General features: G+C 46.3%; 1 protein-coding gene across 1 annotated transcript in view; it reads right to left on the reverse strand.

Annotated features, from left to right (window-relative positions):
- The window catches only part of Dscam4 (Down syndrome cell adhesion molecule 4), a 415,036-nt gene that overhangs the window by 168,096 nt on the left and 223,876 nt on the right, over positions 1-23,064 (reverse strand). The window contains exon 8 of the mRNA XM_071667322.1: positions 12,812-12,973. Coding sequence (XP_071523423.1) covers positions 12,812-12,973 — 162 coding nt within the window. The remainder of the gene's footprint in view (positions 1-12,811; positions 12,974-23,064) is intronic.

Consider the following 23,064-nt stretch of genomic DNA (forward strand, 5'->3'; position numbering starts at 1 on the left):
TATGGATAGAGTTGTGCGCAGGAGGATGGATGTGCTGGAAATGAGATGTTTGAGGACAATGTGTGGTGTGAGGTGGTTTGATCGAGTAAGTAACGTAAGGGTAAGAGAGAAGTGTGGAAATAAAAAGAGCGTGGTTGAGAGAGCAGAAGAGGGTGTTTTGAAATGGTTTGGGCACATGGAGAAAACGAGTGAGGAAAGATTGACCAAGAGGATATATGTGTCGGAGGTGGAGGGAACAAGGAGAAGAGGGAGACCAAATTGGAGGTGGAAAGATGGAGTGAAAAAGATTTTGTGTGATCGGGGCCTGAACATGCAGGAGGGTGAAAGGAGGGCAAGGAATAGAGTGAATTGGAGCGATGTGGTATACCGGGGTTGACGTGCTGTCAGTGGATTAAATCAAGGCATGTGAAGCGTCCGGGGTAAACCATGGAAAGCTGTGTAGGTATGTATATTTGCGTGTGTGGACGTATGTATATACATGTGTATGGGGGTGGGTTGGGCCATTTCTTTCGTCTGTTTCCTTGCGCTACCTCGCAAACGCGGGAGACAGCGACAAAGCAAAAAAAAAAAAAAAAAAAATATATATATATATATATATATATATATATATATATATATATATATATATATATATATATATATATATAAATCCTCCCCTCTCATTTTTTTTAATTTTCCAAAGGAAGGAACAGAGAATTGGGCCAGGTGAGGGTATTCCCTCAAAGGCCCAGGCCTCTGTTCTTAACGCTACCTCGCTAATGCGGGAAATGGCGAATAGTTTGAAAGAAAATATATATATATATATATATATATATATATATATATATATATATATATATATATATATATATATATATGTATATATATATATTTTTTTTTTTTTTTCATACTATTCGCCATTTCCCGCGATAGCGAGGTAGCGTTAAGAACAGAGGACTGGGCCTTTGAGGGAATATCCTCACCTGGCCCTATTCTCTGTTCCTTCTTTTGGAAAATTAAAAAAAAAAAACGAGAGGGGAGGATTTCCAGCCCCCCGCTCCCTTCCCTTTTAGTCGCCTTCTACGACACGCAGGGAATACGTGGGAAGTATTCTTTCTCCCCTATCCCCAGGGAAAGATATATATATATATATATATATATATATATATATATATATATATATATATTTTTTTTTTTTTTTATACTTTGTCGCTGTCTCCCGCGTTTGCGAGGTAGCGCAAGGAAACAGACGAAAGAAATGGCCCAACCCCCCCCCATACACATGTATATACACACGTCCACACACGCAAATATACATACCTACACAGCTTTCCATGGTTTACCCCAGACGCTTCACATGCCTTGATTCAATCCACTGACAGCACGTCAACCCCGGTATACCACATCGCTCCAATTCACTCTATTCCTTGCCCTCCTTTCACCCTCCTGCATGTTCAGGCCCCGATCACACAAAATCTTTTTCACTCCATCTTTCCACCTCCAATTTGGTCTCCCTCTTCTCCTCGTTCCCTCCACCTCCGACACATATATCCTCTTGGTCAATCTTTCCTCACTCGTTTTCTCCATGTGCCCAAACCATTTCAAAACACCCTCTTCTGCTCTCTCAACCACGCTCTTTTTATTTCCACACTTCTCTCTTACCCTTACGTTACTTACTCGATCAAACCACCTCACACCACACATTGTCCTCAAACATCTCATTTCCAGCACATCCATCCTCCTGCGCACAACTCTATCCATAGCCCACGCCTCGCAACCATACAACATTGTTGGAACCACTATTCCTTCAAACATTCCCATTTTTGCTTTCCGAGATAATGTTCTCGACTTCCACACATTCTTCAAGGCCCCCAGAATTTTCGCCCCCTCCCCCACCCTATGATCCACGTCCGCTTCCATGGTTCCATCCGCTGCCAGATCCACTCCCAGATATCTAAAACACTTCACTTCCTCCAGTTTTTCTCCATTCAAACTCACCTCCCAATTGACTTGACCCTCAACCCTACTGTACCTAATAACCTTGCTCTTATTCACATTTACTCTTAACTTTCTTCTTCCACACACTTTTCCAAACTCAGTCACCAGCTTCTGCAGTTTCTCACATGAATCAGCCACCAGCGCTGTATCATCAGCGAATAACAACTGACTCACTTCCCAAGCTCTCTCATCCCCAACAGACTTCATACTTGCCCCTCTTTCCAAAACTCTTGCATTTACCTCCCTAACAACCCCATCCATAAACAAATTAAACAACCATGGAGACATCACACACCCCTGCCGCAAACCTACATTCACTGAGAACCAATCACTTTCCTCTCTTCCTACACGTACACATGCCTTACATCCTCGATAAAAACTTTTCACTGCTTCTAACAACTTTCCTCCCACACCATATATTCTTAATACCTTCCACAGAGCATCTCTATCAACTCTATCATATGCCTTCTCCAGATCCATAAATGCTACATACAAATCCATTTGCTTTTCTAAGTATTTCTCACATACATTCTTCAAAGCAAACACCTGATCCACACATCCTCTACCACTTCTGAAACCACACTGCTCTTCCCCAATCTTATGCTCTGTACATGCCTTCACCCTCTCAATCAATACCCTCCCATATAATTTACCAGGAATACTCAACAAACTTATACCTCTGTAATTTGAGCACTCACTCTTATCCCCTTTGCCTTTGTACAATGGCACTATGCACGCATTCCGCCAATCCTCAGGCACCTCACCATGAGTCATACATACATTAAATAACCTTACCAACCAGTCAACAATACAGTCACCCCCTTTTTTAATAAATTCCACTGCAATACCATCCAAACCTGCTGCCTTGCCGGCTTTCATCTTCCGCAAAGCTTTCACTACCTCTTCTCTGTTTACCAAATCATTTTCCCTAACTCCCTCACTTTGCACACCACCTCGACCAAAACACCCTATATCTGCCACTCTATCATCAAACACATTCAACAAACCTTCAAAATACTCACTCCATCTCCTTCTCACATCACCACTACTTGTTATCACCTCCCCATTTGCGCCCTTCACTGAAGTTCCCATTTGCTCCCTTGTCTTACGCACTTTATTTACCTCCTTCCAGAACATCTTTTTATTCTCCCTAAAATTTAATGATACTCTCTCACCCCAACTCTCATTTGCCCTTTTTTTCACCTCTTGCACCTTTCTCTTGACCTCCTGTCTCTTTCTTTTATACATCTCCCACTCAATTGCATTTTTTCCCTGCAAAAATCGTCCAAATGCCTCTCTCTTCTCTTTCCCTAATACTCTTACTTCTTCATCCCACCACTCACTACCCTTTCTAATCAACCCACCTCCCACTCTTCTCATGCCACAAGCATCTTTTGCGCAATCCATCACTGATTCCCTAAATACATCCCATTCCTCCCCCACTCCCCTTACTTCCATTGTTCTCACCTTTTTCCATTCTGTACTCAGTCTCTCCTGGTACTTCCTCACACAGGTCTCCTTCTCAAGTTCACTTACTCTCACCACCCTCTTCACCCCAACATTCACTCTTCTTTTCTGAAAACCCATACAAATCTTCACCTTAGCCTCCACAAGATAATGATCAGACATATATATATATATATATATATATATATATATATATATATATATATATATATATATATATATATATATATATATATATATATATATATATATATATATATATATATATATATAAGGGTAAAGGGGAAGAGTGGCTTGGGAATGTCTGGGGAGTAAAGTCAGGGGTTAGTGAGAGGACAAGAGCAAGGGAAGGAGTAGCAATACTCCTGAAACAGGAGTTGTGGGAGTATGTGATAGAGTGTAAGAAAGTAAATTCTCGATTAATATGTGTAAAACTGAAATTTGATGGAGAGAGGTGGGTGATTATTGGTGCATATGCACCTGGGCATGAGAAGAAAGATCAAGAGAGGCAAGTGTTTTGGGAGCAGCTGAATGAGTGTGTTAGTGGTTTTGATGCACGAGACCGGGTCATAGTGATGGGTGATTTGAATGGAAAGGTGAGTAATGTGGCAGTTGAGGGAATAATTGATATACATGGGGTGTTCAGTGATGTAAATGGAAATGGTGAAGAGCTTGTAGATTTATGTGCTGAAAAAGGACTGATGATTGGGAATACCTGGTTTAAAAAGCGAGATATACATAAGTATACTTATGTAAGTAGGAGAGATGGCCAGAGAGCGTTATTGGATTACGTGTTAATTGACAGGCGTGCGAAAGAGAGACTTTTGGATGTTAATGTGCTGAGAGGTGCAACTGGAGGGATGTCTGATCATTATCTTGTGGAGGCTAAGGTGAAGATTTGTATATATATATATATATATATATATATATATATATATATATATATATATATATATATATATATATATATATATATATATATATATATATATATATATATATATATATATATATATATATATATATATATATATATATATATATATATATATATATATATATATATATATATATATATATATATATATATATATATATATATATATATAAGGAATGACGAGACTGTACCAGGAAGAATGAGGAGACTGTACCAGGGACAATTAGAAGATTGTACCAGGAAGAATGAGGAGACTGTACCAGAAACATAAAGAAGATTGCACCAGGAACAATGAGGAGACTGTACCAGGAACAATGAATAGAAGGTATGAGGAATAATGGGGAGACTGTCTCAGGAACAATGAGGAGACAGTACCAGGAACAATGAGAAGACTGTACCAGGAACTATGAGTAGACTGTAAGAGGAACAATGAAAAGACTGTACCAGGAACAATGAGAAGACTGTACCAGTTACAATGAGGAGACTGTAACAGTAACAATGGGGAGAACGAATGAGGAACAATGAGGAAACTAAACCAGGAACAATAAGGAGAACGTATCAGGAACAATGAGGAAACTATACCAGGAACAATGAGGAGAACGTATCAGGAACAATGAGGAAAGTATACCAGTAACAATGGGGAGAATGTATTAGGAAAAATGAGGAAACTGTACCTGGAACAATGGTGAGACTGTAACAGTAACAACGAAGAGACTGTATCAGGAACAATGAGAAGACTATACCTGGAACAATGAGGAGACTGTACCAGGAACAATGATGAGGCTGTACTAGGAACAATGATGAGACTGTACCAGGAACAATGATGAGACTGTACCAGGAACAATGAGGAGACTGTACCAGGAACAATGATGAGACTGTACCAGGAACAATGATGAGACTGTACCAGGAACAATGAGAAGACTGTACCAGGAACAATGAGGAGACTGTACCAGGAACAATGAGGAGACTGTACCAGGAACAATGATGAGACTGTACCAGGAACAATGATGAGACTGTACCAGGAACAATGAGGAGACTGTACCAGGAACAATGAGGAGACTGTACCAGGGACAATGAGGAGACTGTATCAGGAACAATGTGGAGACTGTACCAGGAACAATGAGGAGACTGTACCAGGAACAATGAGGAGACTGTACCAGGAACAATGAGAGACTGTACCAGGAACAATGAGGAGACTGTACCAGGAACAATGAGGAGACTGTACCAGGAACAATGAGAGACTGTACCAGGAACAATGAAGAGACTGTACCAGGAACAATGAGGAGACTGTACCAGGAACAATGAGGAGACTGTACCAGGAACAATGAGGAGACTGTACCAGGAACAATGAGGAGACTGTACCAGGAACAATGATGAGACTGTACTAGGAACAATGAGGAGACTGTACCAGGAACAATGAGGAGACTGTACCAGGAACAATGAGGAGACTGTACCAGGAACAATGAGGAGACTGTACCAGGAACAATGAGGAGACTGTACCAGGAACAATGAGGAGACTGTACCAGGAACAATGAGGAGACTGTACCAGGAACAATGAGGAGACTGTACCAGGAACAATGAGGAGACTGTACCAGGAACAATGAGGAGACTGTACCAGGAACAATGAGGAGACTGTACCAGGAACAATGAGGAGACTGTACCAGGAACAATGAGAGACTGTACCAGGAACAATGAGGACTGTACCAGGAACAATGAGAGACTGTACCAGGAACAATAGAGACTGTACAGGAACAATAGGACTGTACCAGGAACAATGATGAGACTGTACCAGGAACAATGAGGAGACTGTACCAGGAACAATGAGGAGACTGTACAGGAACAATGAGGGGACTGTACCAGGAACAATGAGAGACTGTACCAGGAACAATGAGGAGACTGTACTAGGAACAATGAGGAGACTGTACAGGAACAATGAGAGACTGTACTCAGGAACAATGAGGAGACTGTACCAGGAACAATGAGGAGACTGTACCAGGAACAATGAGGAGACTGTACCAGGAACAATGAGGAGACTGTACCAGGAACAATGAGGAGCTGTACCAGGAACAATAAATAGAAGGAGACTGTACCAGGAACAATGAGGAGACTGTACCAGGAACAATGAGGAGACTGTACCAGGAACAATGAGAGACTGTACCAGGAACAATGAGGAGACTGTACTAGGAACAATGAGGAGACTGTACCAGGAACAATGAGGAGACTGTACCAGGAACAATCAAGAGAGTGTACCAGGAACAATGAAAAGACTGTACCAGGAAGAATGAGGAGACTGTACCAGGAACAATGAGGAGACTGTACCAGGAACAATTAAGAGACTGTACCAGGAACAATGAGGAGACTGTACCAGGAACAATCAAGAGACTGTACCAGGAACAATGAAGAGGCTGTACCAGGAACAATGAGGAGACTGTACCAGGAACAATGAGGAGACTGTACCAGGAACAATGAGGAGACTGTACCAATAACAATCAAGAGACTGTAACAGGAACAATTAAGAGACTGTACCAGGAACAATGAGGAGACTGCACCAGGAACAATGAGGAGACTGTACCAGGAACAATGAGGAGACTGTACCAGGAACAATGAGAAGACTGTACCAGGAACAATGAGGAGACTGTACCAGGAACAATGAGGAGACTGTACCAGGAACAATTAAGAGACTGTGCCAGGAACAATGAGGAGACTGTACCAGGAACAATGAGGAGACTGTACCAGGAACAATGAGGAGACTGTACCAGGAACAATGAGGAGACTGTACCAGGAACAATGAGGAGACTGTACCAGGAAGAATGAGGAGACTGTACCAGGAACAATGAGGAGACTGTACCAGGGACAATGAGGAGACTGTATCAGGAACAATGTGGAGACTGTACCAGGAACAATAAGGAGACTGTACCAGGAACAATGATGAGACTGTACCAGGGACAATGAGACTGTACCAGGAACAATGAGGAGACTGTACCAGGAACAATTAAGAGACTGTACCAGGAACAATTAAGACACTGTACCAGGAACAATGATGAGACTGTACCAGGTACAATGAGGAGACTGTACCAGGAAAAATGAGGAGACTGTAACAGGAACAATGAGGGAGACTGTACCAGGAACAATGATAAGACTGTACCAGGAACAACGATGAGACTGTACTAGGAACAATGAGGAGACTGTACCAGGAACAATGATGAGACTGTATCAGGAACAATGAGGAGACTGTACCAGGAACAATGAGGAGACTGTACCAGGGACAATGAGGAGACTGTACCAGGAACAATGAGGAGACTGCACCAGGAACAATGAGGAGACTGTACCAGGAACAATGAGGAGACTGTACTAGGAACAATGAGAAGACTGTACTAGGAACAATGAGGAGATTGTACCAGGAACAATGAGGAGACTGTACCAAGAACAAATAGGAGACAGTACCAGGTACAATGAGGAGACTGTACCAGGAACCATGAGGAGTCTGTACCAGGAACAATGAGAATACTGTACCAGGAACAATGAGGGGACTGTACACAGGAACAATGAGGAGACTGTACCAGGAACAATGAGGAGACTGTACCAGGAACAATTAAGAGACTGTACTAGGAAGAATGAAGAGACTGAAACAGGAAGAATGAGGAGACTGTACCAGGAACAATGAGAAGACTGTACCAGGAACAATGAGGAGACTGTACCAGGAACAATGAGGAGACTGTACCAGGAACAATGAGAAGACTGTACCAGGAACAATGAGGAGACTGTACCAGGAACAATGAGAGACTGTACCAGGAACAATGAGGAGACTGTACCAGGAACAATCAAGAGACTGTACCAGAACAATGAGGAGACTGTACCAGGAACAATGAGGAGACTGTACCAGGAACAATGAGGAGACTGTACCAGGAACAATTAGGAGACTGTACCAGGAACAATGAGAGACTGTACCAGGAACAATTAAGAGACTGTACCAGGAACAATGAAGAGACTGTACCAGGAACAATGAGGAGACTGTACCAGGAACAATGAAGAGACTGTACCAGGAACAATGAGGAGACTGTACCAGGAACAATGAGGAGACTGTACCAGGAACAATGATGAGACTGTACCAGGAACAATGAGGAGACTGTACCAGGAACAATGAGGAGACTGTACCAGGAACAATGAGGAGACTGTACCAGGAACAATGAGAGACTGTACCAGGAACAATGATGAGACTGTACCAGGAACAATGAGGAGACTGTACCAGGAACAATGAGGAGACTGTACCAGGAACAATGAGAAGACTGTACCAGGAACAATGAAGAGACTGTACCAGGAACAATGAGGAGACTGTACCAGGAACAATGAGGAGACTGTACCAGGAACAATGAGGAGACTGTACCAGGAACAATGAGGAGACTGTACCAGGAACAATGAAGAGACTGTACCAGGAACAATGAGGAGACTGTACCAGGAACAATGAGGAGACTGTACCAGGAACAATGAGGAGACTGTACCAGGAACAATGAGGAGACTGTACCAGGAACAATGAGGAGACTGTACCAGGAACAATGAGGAGACTGTACCAGGAACAATGAGGAGACTGTACAAGGAACAATGAGAGACTGTACCAGGAACAATGAGAAGACTGTACCAGGAACAATGAGGAGACTGTACCAGGAACAATGAGGAGACTGTACCAGGAACAATGAGGAGACTGTACCAGGAACAATGAGGAGACTGTACCAGGAACAATGAGGAGACTGTACCAGGAACAATGAAGAGACTGTACCAGGAACAATGAGGAGACTGTACCAGGAACAATGAGGAGACTGTACCAGGAACAATGAGGAGACTGTACCAGGAACAATGAGGAGACTGTACAGTACAATCAAGAGACTGTACCAGGAACAATTAGGAGACTGTACCAGGAACAATGAGGAGACTGTACCAGGAACAATGAGGAGACTGTACCAGGAACAATGAGGAGACTGTACCAGGAACAATTAAGAGACTGTACCAGGAACAATGAGGAGACTGTACCAGGAACAATGATGAAGACTGCTACCAGGAACAATGAGGAGACTGTAACCAGGAAACAATGAGGAGGACTGTACCAGGAACAATTAAGAGACTGTACAGGAACAATGAAGAGACTGTCCAGGAACAATGAGGAGACTGTACCAGGAACAATGAGGAGACTGTACAGGAACAATGAGAGACTGTACTCAGGAACAATTAGAGACTGTACCAGGAACAATGAGGAGACTGTACCAGAAACAATAAGAGACTGTGCCAGGAACAATTAAGAGACTGTACCAGGAACAATGAGGAGACTGTACCAGGAACAATGAGAAGACTGTATCATGAAGAATGAGGAGACTGTACCAGGGACAATGAGGAGACTTTACCAGGAACAATGAGAACACTTTACCGGAAACAATGAGGAAACTGTTCCAGGAACAATGAGGAGACTGTACCAGGAACAATGAGAAGACTGTCTCAGGAACCATGAGGAGACTGTACCAGGAACAATGAGGAGACTGTACCAGGATCAACGAGAAGACTGTACCAGGAACAATGAGAAGACTGTACCAGGAACAATAAGGAGACTGTACCAGGAACAATGACGAGACTGTACCAGGAGCAATGAGGAGACTGTACCAGGAACAATCAGGAGATTGTACCAGGAAGAATGAGGAGACTGTACCAGGAACAATGAAGAGACTGTACCAGAAACAATGAGAAGACTGTACCAGGAACAATGAGGAGACTGTAACAGTAAGAATGGGGAGAACGTATTAGGAACAATGAGGGAACTATACCAGGAACAATGAGGAGACAGTACCAGTAACAATGAGGAGACTGTACCAGGAACAATGAAGAGACTGTACCAGGAACAATGATGAGACTGTACTAGGAACAATGAGGAGACTGTACCAGGAACAATGATGAGACTGTACCAGGAACAATGAGGAGACTGAACCAGGAACAATGATGAGACTGTACCAGGATCAATGAGGAGACTGTACTAGGAACAATGAGGAGATTGTACCAGGAACAATGAGGAGACTGTAACCAGAAACAATGAGAAGACTGTACCAGGAACAATGAGAAGACTGTACCAGGAACAATGAGGAGACTGTACCAGAGACAATGAGAAGACTGTACCAGGAACAATGAGGAGACACTGTACCAGGAAACAATGAGGAGACTGTTCCAGGATCATGAGGAGACTGTACTAGGAACAATGAGGAGACTGTCTCAGGATCAATGAGGAGACTGTAACCAGGAACAATGAGGAGACTGTAGCAGGATCAACGAGAAGACTGTACAGGATCTAGAGAGACTGTACCAGGAACAATGAGGAGACTGTACCAGGAACAATGAGAAGACTGTTACCAGGACATGAGGAGACCTGGTACAGGAATATGAAAGAGCATGAGGAGACTGTACAGGAACAATGAGAGACTGTACCAGGAACAATGAGGAGACTGTACCAGGAACAATGAGGAGACTGTAACAGGAAGAATGGGAGAGACAGTACATGAGGAACAATGTGGAGACTGATACCAGGAACAATGAGGAGACTGTACTCAGTAACAATGAGGAGACTGTACCAGGATCAATGATGAGACTGTACCAGACAATGAGGAGACTGTACTAGGAACAATGAGGAGAATTGTACCAGGAACATGATGAGGACTGTAACCAGGAACAATGAGGAGACTGTACCAGGAACAATGAGGAGACTGTACCAGATCATTGAGGAGACTGTACTAGGAACAATGAGGAGATTGTACCAGGAACAATGAGGAGACTGTAACCAGAAACAATGGAGAAGAAGGAGACTGTACCAGGAACAATGAGAAGACCTGTACCAGGAAACAATGAGGGAGACAGTACCAGAAACAATGAGAAGACTGTACCAGGAACAATGAGAAGACTGTACCAGGAACAATGAGGAGACTGTACCAGGAAGAATGAGAAGACTGTACCAGGAACAATGAGAAGACTGTACCAGGAAGAATGAGGAGACTGTACCAGGAAGAATGAGGAGACTGTACCAGGAATAATGAGGAGACTGTAGCAGGAACAATTTGGAGACTGAACCAGGAAGAATGATGAGACTGTACCAGGAACAATGAGGAGACTGTACCAGGATCAATGAGGAGACTGTACCAGGAACAATGAGGAGACTGTACCAGGAACAATGAGGAGGACTGTTACCAGGAACAATGAGGAGACTGTACCAGGAACAATGGGGAGACTGTACCAGGAACAATGAGAGACTGTACCAGGACAATGAGAGAGACTGTACCAGGAACAATGAGGAGACTGTACCAGGAACAATGAGGAGACTGTAACCAGGAACAATGAAGAGGACTGTACCAGGAACAATGAGGAGACTGTACCAGGAACAATTGGAGACTGTACCAGGAACAATGAGGAGACTGTACCGAGAACAATGGAGAGACTGTACCAGGAACAATGGAGGAGACTGTATCCAGAACATGAGATCTGTACCAGGAACAATGAGAGACTGTACCAGGAAAAATGAGGAGACTGTACCAGGAACAATGAGGAGACTGTACCAGGAACAATAGAGGAGACTGTACCAGGAACAATGAGGAGACTGTACCAGGAACAATTAAGGAGACCTGTACCAGGAACCATTGAGGAGACTGTACCAGGGAACAATTAGAGGACTGTACCAGGAACAATGAGGAGACGTGTACCAGGAACAATGAGGAGACTGACCAGGGAACAATGAGGAGACTGTACCAGGAACAAATGAGGAGACTGTACCAGGGAACAATGAGAGATCTGTAACCAGGAACAATGATGAGACTGTACCAGGGAACAATGAGGAGACTGTACCAGGAACAATTGAGGAGACTGTACCAGGAACAATGAAGAGACTGTACCAGGAACAATGAGGAGACTGTACCAGGAACAATGAGGAGACTGTACCAGGGAACAATGAGGAGACTGTACCAGGAACAATGATGAGACTGTACAGGAACAATGGAGACTGTACCAGGACAATGAGGAGACTGTACCAGGAACAATGATGAGACTGTACCAGGAACAATGAGGAGACTGTACCAGGAACAATGATGAGGACTGTACCAGGAACAAGAGGGAGACTGTACCAGGAACAATGAGGAGACTGTACCAGGAACAATGATGAGACTGTACCAGGAACAATGAGGAGACTGTACCAGGAACAATGAGGAGACTGTACCAGGAACAATGAGGAGACTGTACCAGGAACAATGAGGAGACTGTACCAGGAACAATGAGGAGACTGTACCAGTGACATAACACTAAGAGCAGGTTGACCTGTGACGGTAAGTGTGACGTCATGTTGCGAACTGTGACGAGAGGACTGTTGACCTGTGACGGTGATGTCACGTTACGTCCAGTGACCATAGTAAGGCTGACCTGTGACGGTGACGGTGACGTCCCTGGAGGCGGAGTGTCCATGTCTGTTGGAGGCGCGGCAGGTGTAACGTCCACCGTCCGTGTCTCTTTGTGTCTGGCTGATGACCACTGTGCCATTATCGAACACCCGCTGACGTATGTCCGTGGGCAACACCCTGCCATCTGGCGGAGGAAATGGTGGTGTGGGTAACTACTGATCACACACACACACACACACACACACACACACACACATACACACACACACACACACACACACACACACACACTCACACTTACACACACACACACACACACACACACACACACATACACACAGACACACACACACACACACACACACACACACACACACACACACACACACACACACACTCACACTTACACACACAGACACACACACACACACACACACACACACACACACACACACACACACACACACACACACACACACACACACACACACACACACACGTGAGATAACACATGTAACCATACATAACATGTGTGTGTGTGTGTGTGTGTGTGTGTGTGTGTGTGTGTGCGTGTGTGTGTGTGTGTGTGTGTGTGTGTGTGTGTGTGTGTGTGTGTGTGTGTATGTGTGTCTGACTGTGCTTTAGTGAAATAATACATAAAACCATCTAGCATATACCATCCAGTACTGGGATAAGGTCCAGTACCAGTACCGGGATAAGGTCCAGTACCGAGATAAGGTCCAGTACCGGGATAAGGTTCAGTACCGGGATAAGGTCCAGTACCGAGATAAGGTCCAGTAAAGAAATAAGGTCCAGTACCGGGATAAGGTCCAGTACCGAGATAAGGTCCAGTACCCAGATAAGGTCCAGTACCGGGATAAGGTCCAGTATCGAGATAAGGCCCAGTTCCGGGATAAGGTCCAGTACCGAGATAAGGTCCGGTACTGGGATAAGGTCCAGTACCGGGATAAGGTCCAGTACTGTGATAAGGTCCAGTACTGGGATAAGGTCCAGTACCGGGATAAGGTCCAGTATCGAGATAAGGCCCAGTTCCGGGATAAGGTCCAGTACCGAGATAAGGTCCGGTACTGGGATAAGGTCCAGTACCGGGATAAGGTCCGGTACTGAGATAAGGTCCAGTACAGAGATAAAGTCCAGTACCGAGATAAGGTCCTGTACCGGGATAAGGTCCAGTACCGAGATAAGGTCCAGTACCGGGAAAAGGTCCAGTATCGAGATAAGGTCCAGTACCGGGATAAGGTCCAATACCGGGATAAGGTCTAGTACCGGGATAAGATCCATTATAGAGATAAGGTCCAGTACCGGGATAAGGTCCAGTACAGAGATAAGGTCCAGTACCGAGATCAGGTCCAGTACCGGGATAAGGTCCAGTACCGAGATAAGGTCCAGTACTGTGATAAGGTCCAGTACCGAAATAAGGTCCAGTACCGGGATAAGGTCCAGTCCCGGGATAAGGTCCAGTACCGGGATAAAGTCCAGTACCGGGATAAAGTCCAGTACCGGGATAAGGTCCCGAACCAAGATAAGGTCCAGTACAGAGATAAGGTCCAGTACCGAGATCAGGTCCAGTACCGGGATAAGGTCCAGTACCGAGATAAGGTCCAGTACTGTGATAAGGTCCAGTACCGAAATAAGGTCCAGTAGCGGGATAAGGTCCAGTCCCGGGATAAGGTCCAGTACCGGGATAAGGTCCAGTACTGGGATCGTAAGTTCCCATAAACAAGAAGACTTACAGCGCCATTAGCGATGGTAGTGGCCAGGGAGGGAAGTAAGTCGATGACTTAATTTTGATAAAATTGTATATAATCAAATGTATACTTGCAGCCCCAGCTGCAGTGTGTATTACCATGTTAATACATTGCCTTAGGATAACTGGCCAAGGAATTACATTGGCAATTAGTAATTTGAATCTACATTAACAAATAAGTTCCTCGCATGTTCTCCATTTCATTAATCTGTAAGTAATGATATAAGAGCCAAACTGTATTGCTGCTCTCAGGTAGTCTACACGTCCTCCATCACGTGTATTGCTGCTCTCAGGCAGTCTACACGTCCTCCATCACGTGTATTGCTGCTCTCAGGCAGTCTACACGTCCTTCATCACGTGTATTGCTGCCCTCAGGCAGTCTACACGTCCTCAATCACGTGTATTGCTGCTCTCAGGCAGTCTACACGTCCTTCATCACGTGCATTGCAGGGCTCAGGCAGTCTACACGTCCTTCATCGTATGTATTGCTGCTCTCAGGCAGTCTACACGTCCCCCAGCACGTGTATTGCTGCTCTCAGGCAGTCTACAAGTCCTTCATCACATGTATTGCTGGGCTAAGGCAGTCTACACGTCCTCCATCACGTGTATTGCTGCTCTAAGGCAGTTTACACGTCCTTCATCACGTGTATTGCTGCTCTCAGGCAGTCTACACGTCCTCCATCACGTGTATTGCTGGGCTCAGGCAGCCTACACGTCCTCAATCACGTGTATTGCTGCTCTCAGGCAGTCTACACGTCCTTCATCACGTGCATTGCTGGGCTCAGGCAGTCTACACGTCCTTCATCGCATGTATTGCTGCTCTCAGGCAGTCTACACGTCCCCCAGCACGTGTATTGCTGCTCTCAGGCAGTCTACAAGTCCTTCATCACATGTATTGCTGGGCTCAGGCGGTCTACACGTCCTCCATCACGTGTATTGCTGCTCTAAGGCAGTTTACACGTCCTTCATCACGTGTATTGCTGCTCTCAGGCAGTCTACACGTCCTCCATCACGTGTATTGCTGGGCTCAGGCGGTCTACACGTCCTTCATCACGTGTATGCTGCTCTCAGGCGGTCTACACGTCCTCCATCACGTGTATTGCTGGGCTCAGGCAGTCTTCACGTCCTTCATTACGTGTATTGTTGTTCTCAGGCAGTCTACACGTCCTTCATCACGTGTATTGCTGCTCTCGGGCAGTCTACAAGTCCTTCATCACGTGTCTTGCTGGGCTCAGGCAGTCTACACGTTCTCTATCAAGAGTATTGCTGGACTCAGGCAGTCTACACGTCCTTCATCACGTGTATTGCTGCTCACAGGCAGTCTACACGTCCTCCATCACGTGTATTGCTGGGCCAAGGTAGTCTACACGTCCTTCATCACGTGTATTGCTGCTCTCAGGCAGTCTACACCTCCTTCATCACGTGTATTGCTGGGCTCAGGCAGCCTACACGTCCTTAATCACGTGTATTGCTGGTCTAAAGCAGCCTACACGTCCTCCATCACGTGTATTACTGGGCTCAGGCAGTCTACACGCCCTCCATCACGTGTATTGCTGGGCTAAGGCAGTCTACACGTCCTTCATCACGTGTATTGCTGCCCTCAGGCAGTCTAAACGTCCTTCATCACGTGTATTGCTGCCCTCAGGCAGTCTACACCTCCTTCATCACGTGTATTGCTCCTCTCAGACAGTATACACGACCTTCATCACGTGTATGGCTGGGCTCAGGCAGTCTACACGTTCCTCCTCACGTGTATTGAAGATCCAGGCAGTCTACACGTCCTTCATCACGTGTTTTGTTGGGCTAAAGCAGTCTAAACGTCCTTCATCACGTGTGTTGCTGGGCTCAGGCAGTCTACACGTCCTTCATCACGTGTATTGCTGCTCTCAGGCGGTCTACACGTCCTCCATCACGTGTAATGCTCGGCTCAGGCAATCTACACGTCCTTCATCACGAGTATTGCCGGGCTCAACCGGTCTACACGTCCTCAATCACGTGTATTGCTGCTCTCAGGCAATCTACACGTCCTTCATCACGTGTATTGCTGCTCTCATGGAGTCTACACGTCCTTCATCACGTGTATGGCTGGGCTCAGGCAGTCTACACGTCCTTCATCACGTGTATTGCTGCTCTCAGGCAGTCTACACGTCCTCCATTACGTGTACTGCTGCTCTCATGCAGTCTACACGTCTTCCATCAAGTGTACTCCTGGGTTCAGGCAGTCTACACGTCTTTCTTCACGTGTATTGCTGCTCTCAGGCAGTCTACACGTCCTTCATCACGTGTATTGCTGGGTTAAAGCAGTCTACACGTCCTTCATCAAGTGTGTTGATGGCCTCAGGCAGTCTACACGTCCACCATCACATGTGTTGCTGGGCTCAGTCAGTTTAAACGTTCTCCATCACGTGTATTGCTGGGCTCAGGCACTCTACAAGGCCTCCATCACGTGTATTGCTGGGCTCAGGCAGTCTACACGTCCTTCATCACGTGTATGGATGCTCTCAGGCAGTCTACACGTCATTCATTACGTGTATTGCTGGGCTCAGGCAGTCAACACGTCCTTCATCACGTGTATTGCTCCTCTCAGGCAGTCTACACGTACTTCATCACGTGTATTGCTGCTCTTAGGCAGTCTACACGTCCTCCATCACGTGTATTGCTGGGTTCAGGTAGTCTACACGTCCTTCATCACGCGTAGTGCTCGGCTCAGGCTATACGTCCTCCATCACTTTTATTGTTGTGTTCAGGCAGTCTACACGTCCTTCATCACGTGTATTGCTGGGGAAAGAAATCTACTCGTCCTTCATCACGTGTAAAGCTAGGCTCAGACAGTCTACATGTCCTCCATCATGTGTATTGCTGGGTTAAGCATTCTACACGTCCTTCATCACGTGTGTTGCTGCTCTCAGGCAGTCTACATGTCCATCACGTGTATTGCTGCTCTCAGGCAGTCTACATGTTCTTCATCATGTGTATTGCTGGGCTAAAGCAGTCTACACGTCCTTCATCACGTGTATTGCTGGGATCAGATTGTCTACACGTCCTCCATCACGTGTATTGCTGTTCTCAGTCAGTCTACACGTTCTCCATCACGTATATTGCTGGGCTCAGGCAGTCTATACGTCCTTCATCAAGTGTATTGCTGCTCTCACGCAGTCTACACGTCCTCCATTACGTATATTGATGCTCTCAGGCAGTCTACACGTTCTTCATCACGTGTATTGCTGGGCTCATGCAGTCTATACGTCCTCCATTACGTGTATTGCTGGGCTCAGGCAGTCTACATGTCATTCATCAAGTGTATTGCTGCTCTCAGGGAGTCTACACGTCCTTCAACACGTGTATTGCTGGGCTCAGGCAGTGTGAACGTCCTTCATTACGTGTATTGCTGCTCTCAGGCAATCTACACGTCCTTCATCACGTGTATTGCTGCTCCCAGGCAGTCTACACGTCCCTCCTCACGTGTATTGAAGGCACAGTCAGTCTACACGTCCTTCGTCACGTGTATTGCTGCTCTCAGGCAGTCTACATGTCCTCCATCACGTGTATTGCTGGGCTCAGGCAATCAACACGTCCTCCATCACGTGAATTTCTGAGCTCAGGCACTCTACACGTCTTTCATCACGTGTATTGCTGGACTCAGGCGGTCTACACGTCCTCATTCACGTGTATTGCTGCTCTCAGGCAGTCTACACGTCCTTCATCACGTGTATTGCTGCTCTCAGGCGGTTTACACGTCCTCCATCACGTGCATTGCTGGGTTCAGGCAGTCTACACGTCCTTCATCACGTGTATTGCTGGGGGAATATATCTACTCGTCCTTCATCACGTGTAATGCTAGGCTCAGACAGTCTACACGGCCTCCATCATGTGTATTGCTGGGTTAAGGCATTCTACACGTCCTTCATCACGTGTGTTGCTGCTCTCAGGCAGTCTACACGTCCTCCATCACGTGTATTGCTGCTCACAGGCAGTCTACACGTTCTTCATCACGTTTATTGCTGGGCTAAAGCAGTTTACACGTCCTTCATCACGTGTGTTGCTAGGATCAAAATGTTTACACGTCCTCCATCACGTGCATTGCTGGACTTAGGCAGTCTACACGTCCTTCATCATGTGTATTGCTGGGCTCAGGCAGTCTACACGTCCTTCATCACGTGTATGGCTGCTCTCAGGCAGTCTACACGTCATTCATCACGTGTATTGCTGGGCTCAGGCAGTCTACACGACCTTCACACGCGTATTACTGGGCTCAGGCAATCTACACGTCCTTCATCACGTGTATTGCTCCTCTCAGGCAGTCTACACGTTCTTCATCACGTTTATTGCTGGGCTAAAGCAGTTTACACGTTCTCCATCACGTATATTGCTGGGCTCAGACAGTCTACACGTCCTTCATCACGTGTATTGCTGCTCTCAGGCAGTCTACACGTACTTCATCATGTGTATTGCTGGGCTCAGGCAGTCTACACGTCCTTTATCACGTGTATGGCTGCTCTCAGGCAGTCTACACATCATTCATCACGTGTATTGCTGGGCTCAGGCAGTCTACACGTCCTTCACACGCGTATTACTGGGCTCAGGCAATCTACACGTCCTTCATCACGTGTATTGCTCCTCTCAGGCAGTCTACACGTACTTCATCGCGTGTATTGCTGCTCTCAGGCAGTCTACACGTCATTCATCACGTGTATTGCTGGGCTCAGGCAGTCTACACGTCCTTCATACGCGTATTACTGGGCTCAGGCAATCCACACGTCCTTCATCACGTGTATTGCTCCTCTCAGGCAGTCTACACGTACTTCATCGCGTGTATTACTCCTCTCAGGCAGTCTACAAGTCCTTCATCACGTGTATTGCTGCTCTCAGGCGGTTTACACGTCCTCCATCTCGTGTATTGCTGGGTTCAGGCAGTCTACACGTCCTTCATCACGCGTAGTGCTCGGCTCAGTCTACACGTCCTCCATCACTTTTATTGTTGGGTTCAGGCAGTCTACACGTCCTTCATCACGTGTAGTGCTAAGCTCAGACAGTCTACACGTCCTCCATCATGTGTATTGCTGGGTTAAGGCATTCTGCACGTCCTTCATCAAGTGTGTTGCTGCTCTCAGGCGGTCTACACGTTCTTCATCACGTGTATTGCTGGGCTAAAGCAGTCTACACGTCCTTCATAACGTGTGTTGCTGGGATCAGAATGTCTACACGTCCTCCATCACGTGTATTGCAGGGCTCAGTCAGTCTACACTTTCTCCATCTCGTATATTGTTGGGCTCAGGCAGTCTACACGTCCTTCATCACGTGTATTTCTGCTCTCAGGCAGTCTACATGTCCTCCAACACGTGTATTGCTGTTTTCAGGCAGTCTACACGTTCTTCATCACGTGTATTGCTGGGCTCATGCAGTCTACACGTCCTCCATTACGTGTATTGCTGGGCTCAGGCAGTCTACACGTCCTTCATCAAGTTTATTGCTGCTCTCAGGTAGTCTACACGTCCTTCATCACGTGTATTGCTGGGCTCAGGCAGTGTGAACGTCCTTCATTAGTGTATTGCTGCTCTCAGGCAATCTACACGTCCTACATCACGTGTATTGCTGCTCCCAGGCGGTCTACACGTCCCTCCTCACGTGTATTGAAGGCTCAATCAGTCTACACGTCCTTCATCACGTGTATTGCTGCTCTCAGGCAGTCTACACGTCCTCCATCACGTGTATTGCTGGGCTCAGGCAATCTACACGTCCCCCATCACGTGAATATCTGGGTTCAGGCAGTCTACACGTCTTTCATCACGTGTATTGCTTGACCTAGGTGGTCTACACGTCCTCAATCACGTGTATTGCTGCTCTTAGGCAGTCTACACGTCCTTCATCACGTGTATTGCTGCTCTCATTCTGTTTACACGTTCTTCATCACGTGTATTGCTGGGCTAAAGCAGTTTACACGTCCTTCATCACGTGTGTTGCTGGGATCAAAATGTGTACACGTCCTGCATCACGTGGATTGCTAGGCTCAGTCAGTCTACACGTTGTTCATCACGTATATTGCTGGTCTCAGGCAGTCTACAAGTCCTTCATCACGTGTATTGCTGCTCTTAGGCGGGTTACACGTCCTCCATCACGTGTATTGCTGGGTTCAGGCAGTCCACACGTCCTTCATCACGCGTAGTTCTCCGCTCAGTCTACACGTCCTCCATCACGTTTATTGTTGGATTCAGGCAGTCTACACGTCCTTCATCACGTGTATTGCTGGGGGAAATCAATCTACTCGTCCTTCATCACGTGTAATGCTAGGCTCAGACAGTCTACACGTCCTCCATCATGTGCATTGCTGGGTTAAGGCATTCTACACGTCTTTCATCACGTGTGTTGCTGCTCTCAGGCAGTCTACACGTCCTTCATCACGTGTATTGCTGCTCTCATTCTGTCTACACGTTCTTCATCACGTGTATTGCTGGGCTAAAGCAGTTTACACGTCCTTCAGCACGTGTGTTGCTGGGATCAAAATGTCTACACGTCCTGCATCACGTGTATTGCTGGGCTCAGTCAGTCTACACGTTGTCCATCACGTATATTGCTGGGCTCAGGCATTCTACACGTCCTTCATCACGTGTATTGCTGCTCTCAGGCAGTCTACACGTCTTTCATCACGTTTATTGCTGGGTTCAGGCAGTCTACACGTCCTCCATTACGTGTATTGCTGGGCTCAGACAGTATACACGTCCTTCATCAAATGTATTGCTGCTCTCAGGCAATCTACACGTCCTTCATCACGTGTATTGCTGCTCCCAGGCAGTCTACACGTCCCTCCTCACGTGTATTGCTGCTCTCAGGCGGTTTATACGTCCTCCACGTGTATTGCTGTTCTCATGCAGTCTACACGTCCTCCATCACGTGTATTGCTGGGCTCAGGCAATCTACAGTCCTCCCTCACGTGTATTGCTGGGCTCAGGCAGTCTACACGTCCTTCATCACGTGCATTGCTGGGCTCTAGCGGTCTACACGTCCTCAATAACGTGTATTACTGGGTTAAAGCAGTCTACACGTCCTTCATCACGTGTATTGCTGTTCTCATGCAGTCTACACGTCCCTCATCACGTGTATGACTCGGCTCAGGCAATCTACATGTCCTCCATTACGTGTACTGCTGCTCTCATGTAGTCTACACGTCCTCCATCACGTGTGCTGCTGGGTTCAGGCAGTCTACACTTCTTTCTTCACGTGTATTGCTGCTCTCAGGTAGTCTAAACGTCCTTCATCACGTGCATTGCTGGGCTCAAGCAGTCTACACGTCTTTCATCACATGTGTTGATGGCCTCAGGCAGTCTACACGTACTCCATCACATGTATCGCTGGTATCAGTCAGTCTGCACGTTCTCCATCACGTGTATTGCTGGGCTCAGGCAGTCTACACGTCCTCCATCACATGTATTGCTGGGTTCAGGCAGTCTACCTGTCCTTTTTCACGTGTATTGCTGCTCTCAGGCAGTCTACACGTCCTTCATCACGTGTATTGCTGGGCTCAGGCAGTCTACACGTCCTTCATCACGTGTATTGCTGCTCTCAGGCAGTCTACACGTCATTCATCACATGTATTACTGGGCTCAGGCAGACTACACGTCCTTCATCACGCATATTGCTGGGCTCAGGGAGTCTACACGTCCTGCATCACGTGTATTGCTCCTCTCAGGCAGTTTACACTTACTTCATCACGTGTATTGCTGCTCTCAGCAAGTATATACTTCCTTCATCACGTGTATTGCTGCTCTCAGGCGGTTTACACGTCCTCCATCACGTGTATTGCTAGGTTCAGGCAGTCTACACGTCCTTCATCACGTGTAGTGCTCGGCTCAGTCTACACGTCCTCCATCACGTTTATTGTTGGGTTCAGGCAGTCTACACGTCCTTCATCACGTGCATTGCTGGGCGAAAGCAATCTATTAGTCCTTCATCACGTGTAATGTTGGGCTCAGACAGTCTACACGTCCTCCATCACGTGTATTGCTGGGTTCAGGCAGTCTACACGTCCTTCATGACATGTATTGCTGCTCTCAGGCAGTCTATACGTCCTTCATCACGTGTATTACTGGGCTCAGGCAGTCTACACGTCCTTCATCACGTGTATTGCTTTGCTTAGGCTGTCTACACGTCCTTCATCACGTTTGTTGCTGGGCTCAGGAAGTCTACACGTACTTAATCACGTTTATTGCTTGCTCTCAGTCAGTCTACACATCCTTCTTCACGTGTATTGCTGCTCTCAGGCAGTCTACACGTCCTTCATCACGTGTATGGCTGGGCTCACGCAGTCTACACGTACTTCATCACGTGTATTGCGGCTCTCCTTCAGTCTACACGCCCTCCATCACGTGTATTGCTGGGCTCAGGCAGTCTACACGTCTTTCTTCACGTATATTGCGTCTCTCAGGCAGTCTACACGTCCCCTATCACATGTATTGCTGGGCTAAAGCAGTCTAAACGTCCTTCATCACGTGTGTTGCTGGGCTCAGGCAGTC

The sequence above is a fragment of the Panulirus ornatus genome, chromosome 12, assembly GCF_036320965.1.
Source record: "Panulirus ornatus isolate Po-2019 chromosome 12, ASM3632096v1, whole genome shotgun sequence".
Classification (NCBI taxonomy): domain Eukaryota; kingdom Metazoa; phylum Arthropoda; class Malacostraca; order Decapoda; family Palinuridae; genus Panulirus; species Panulirus ornatus.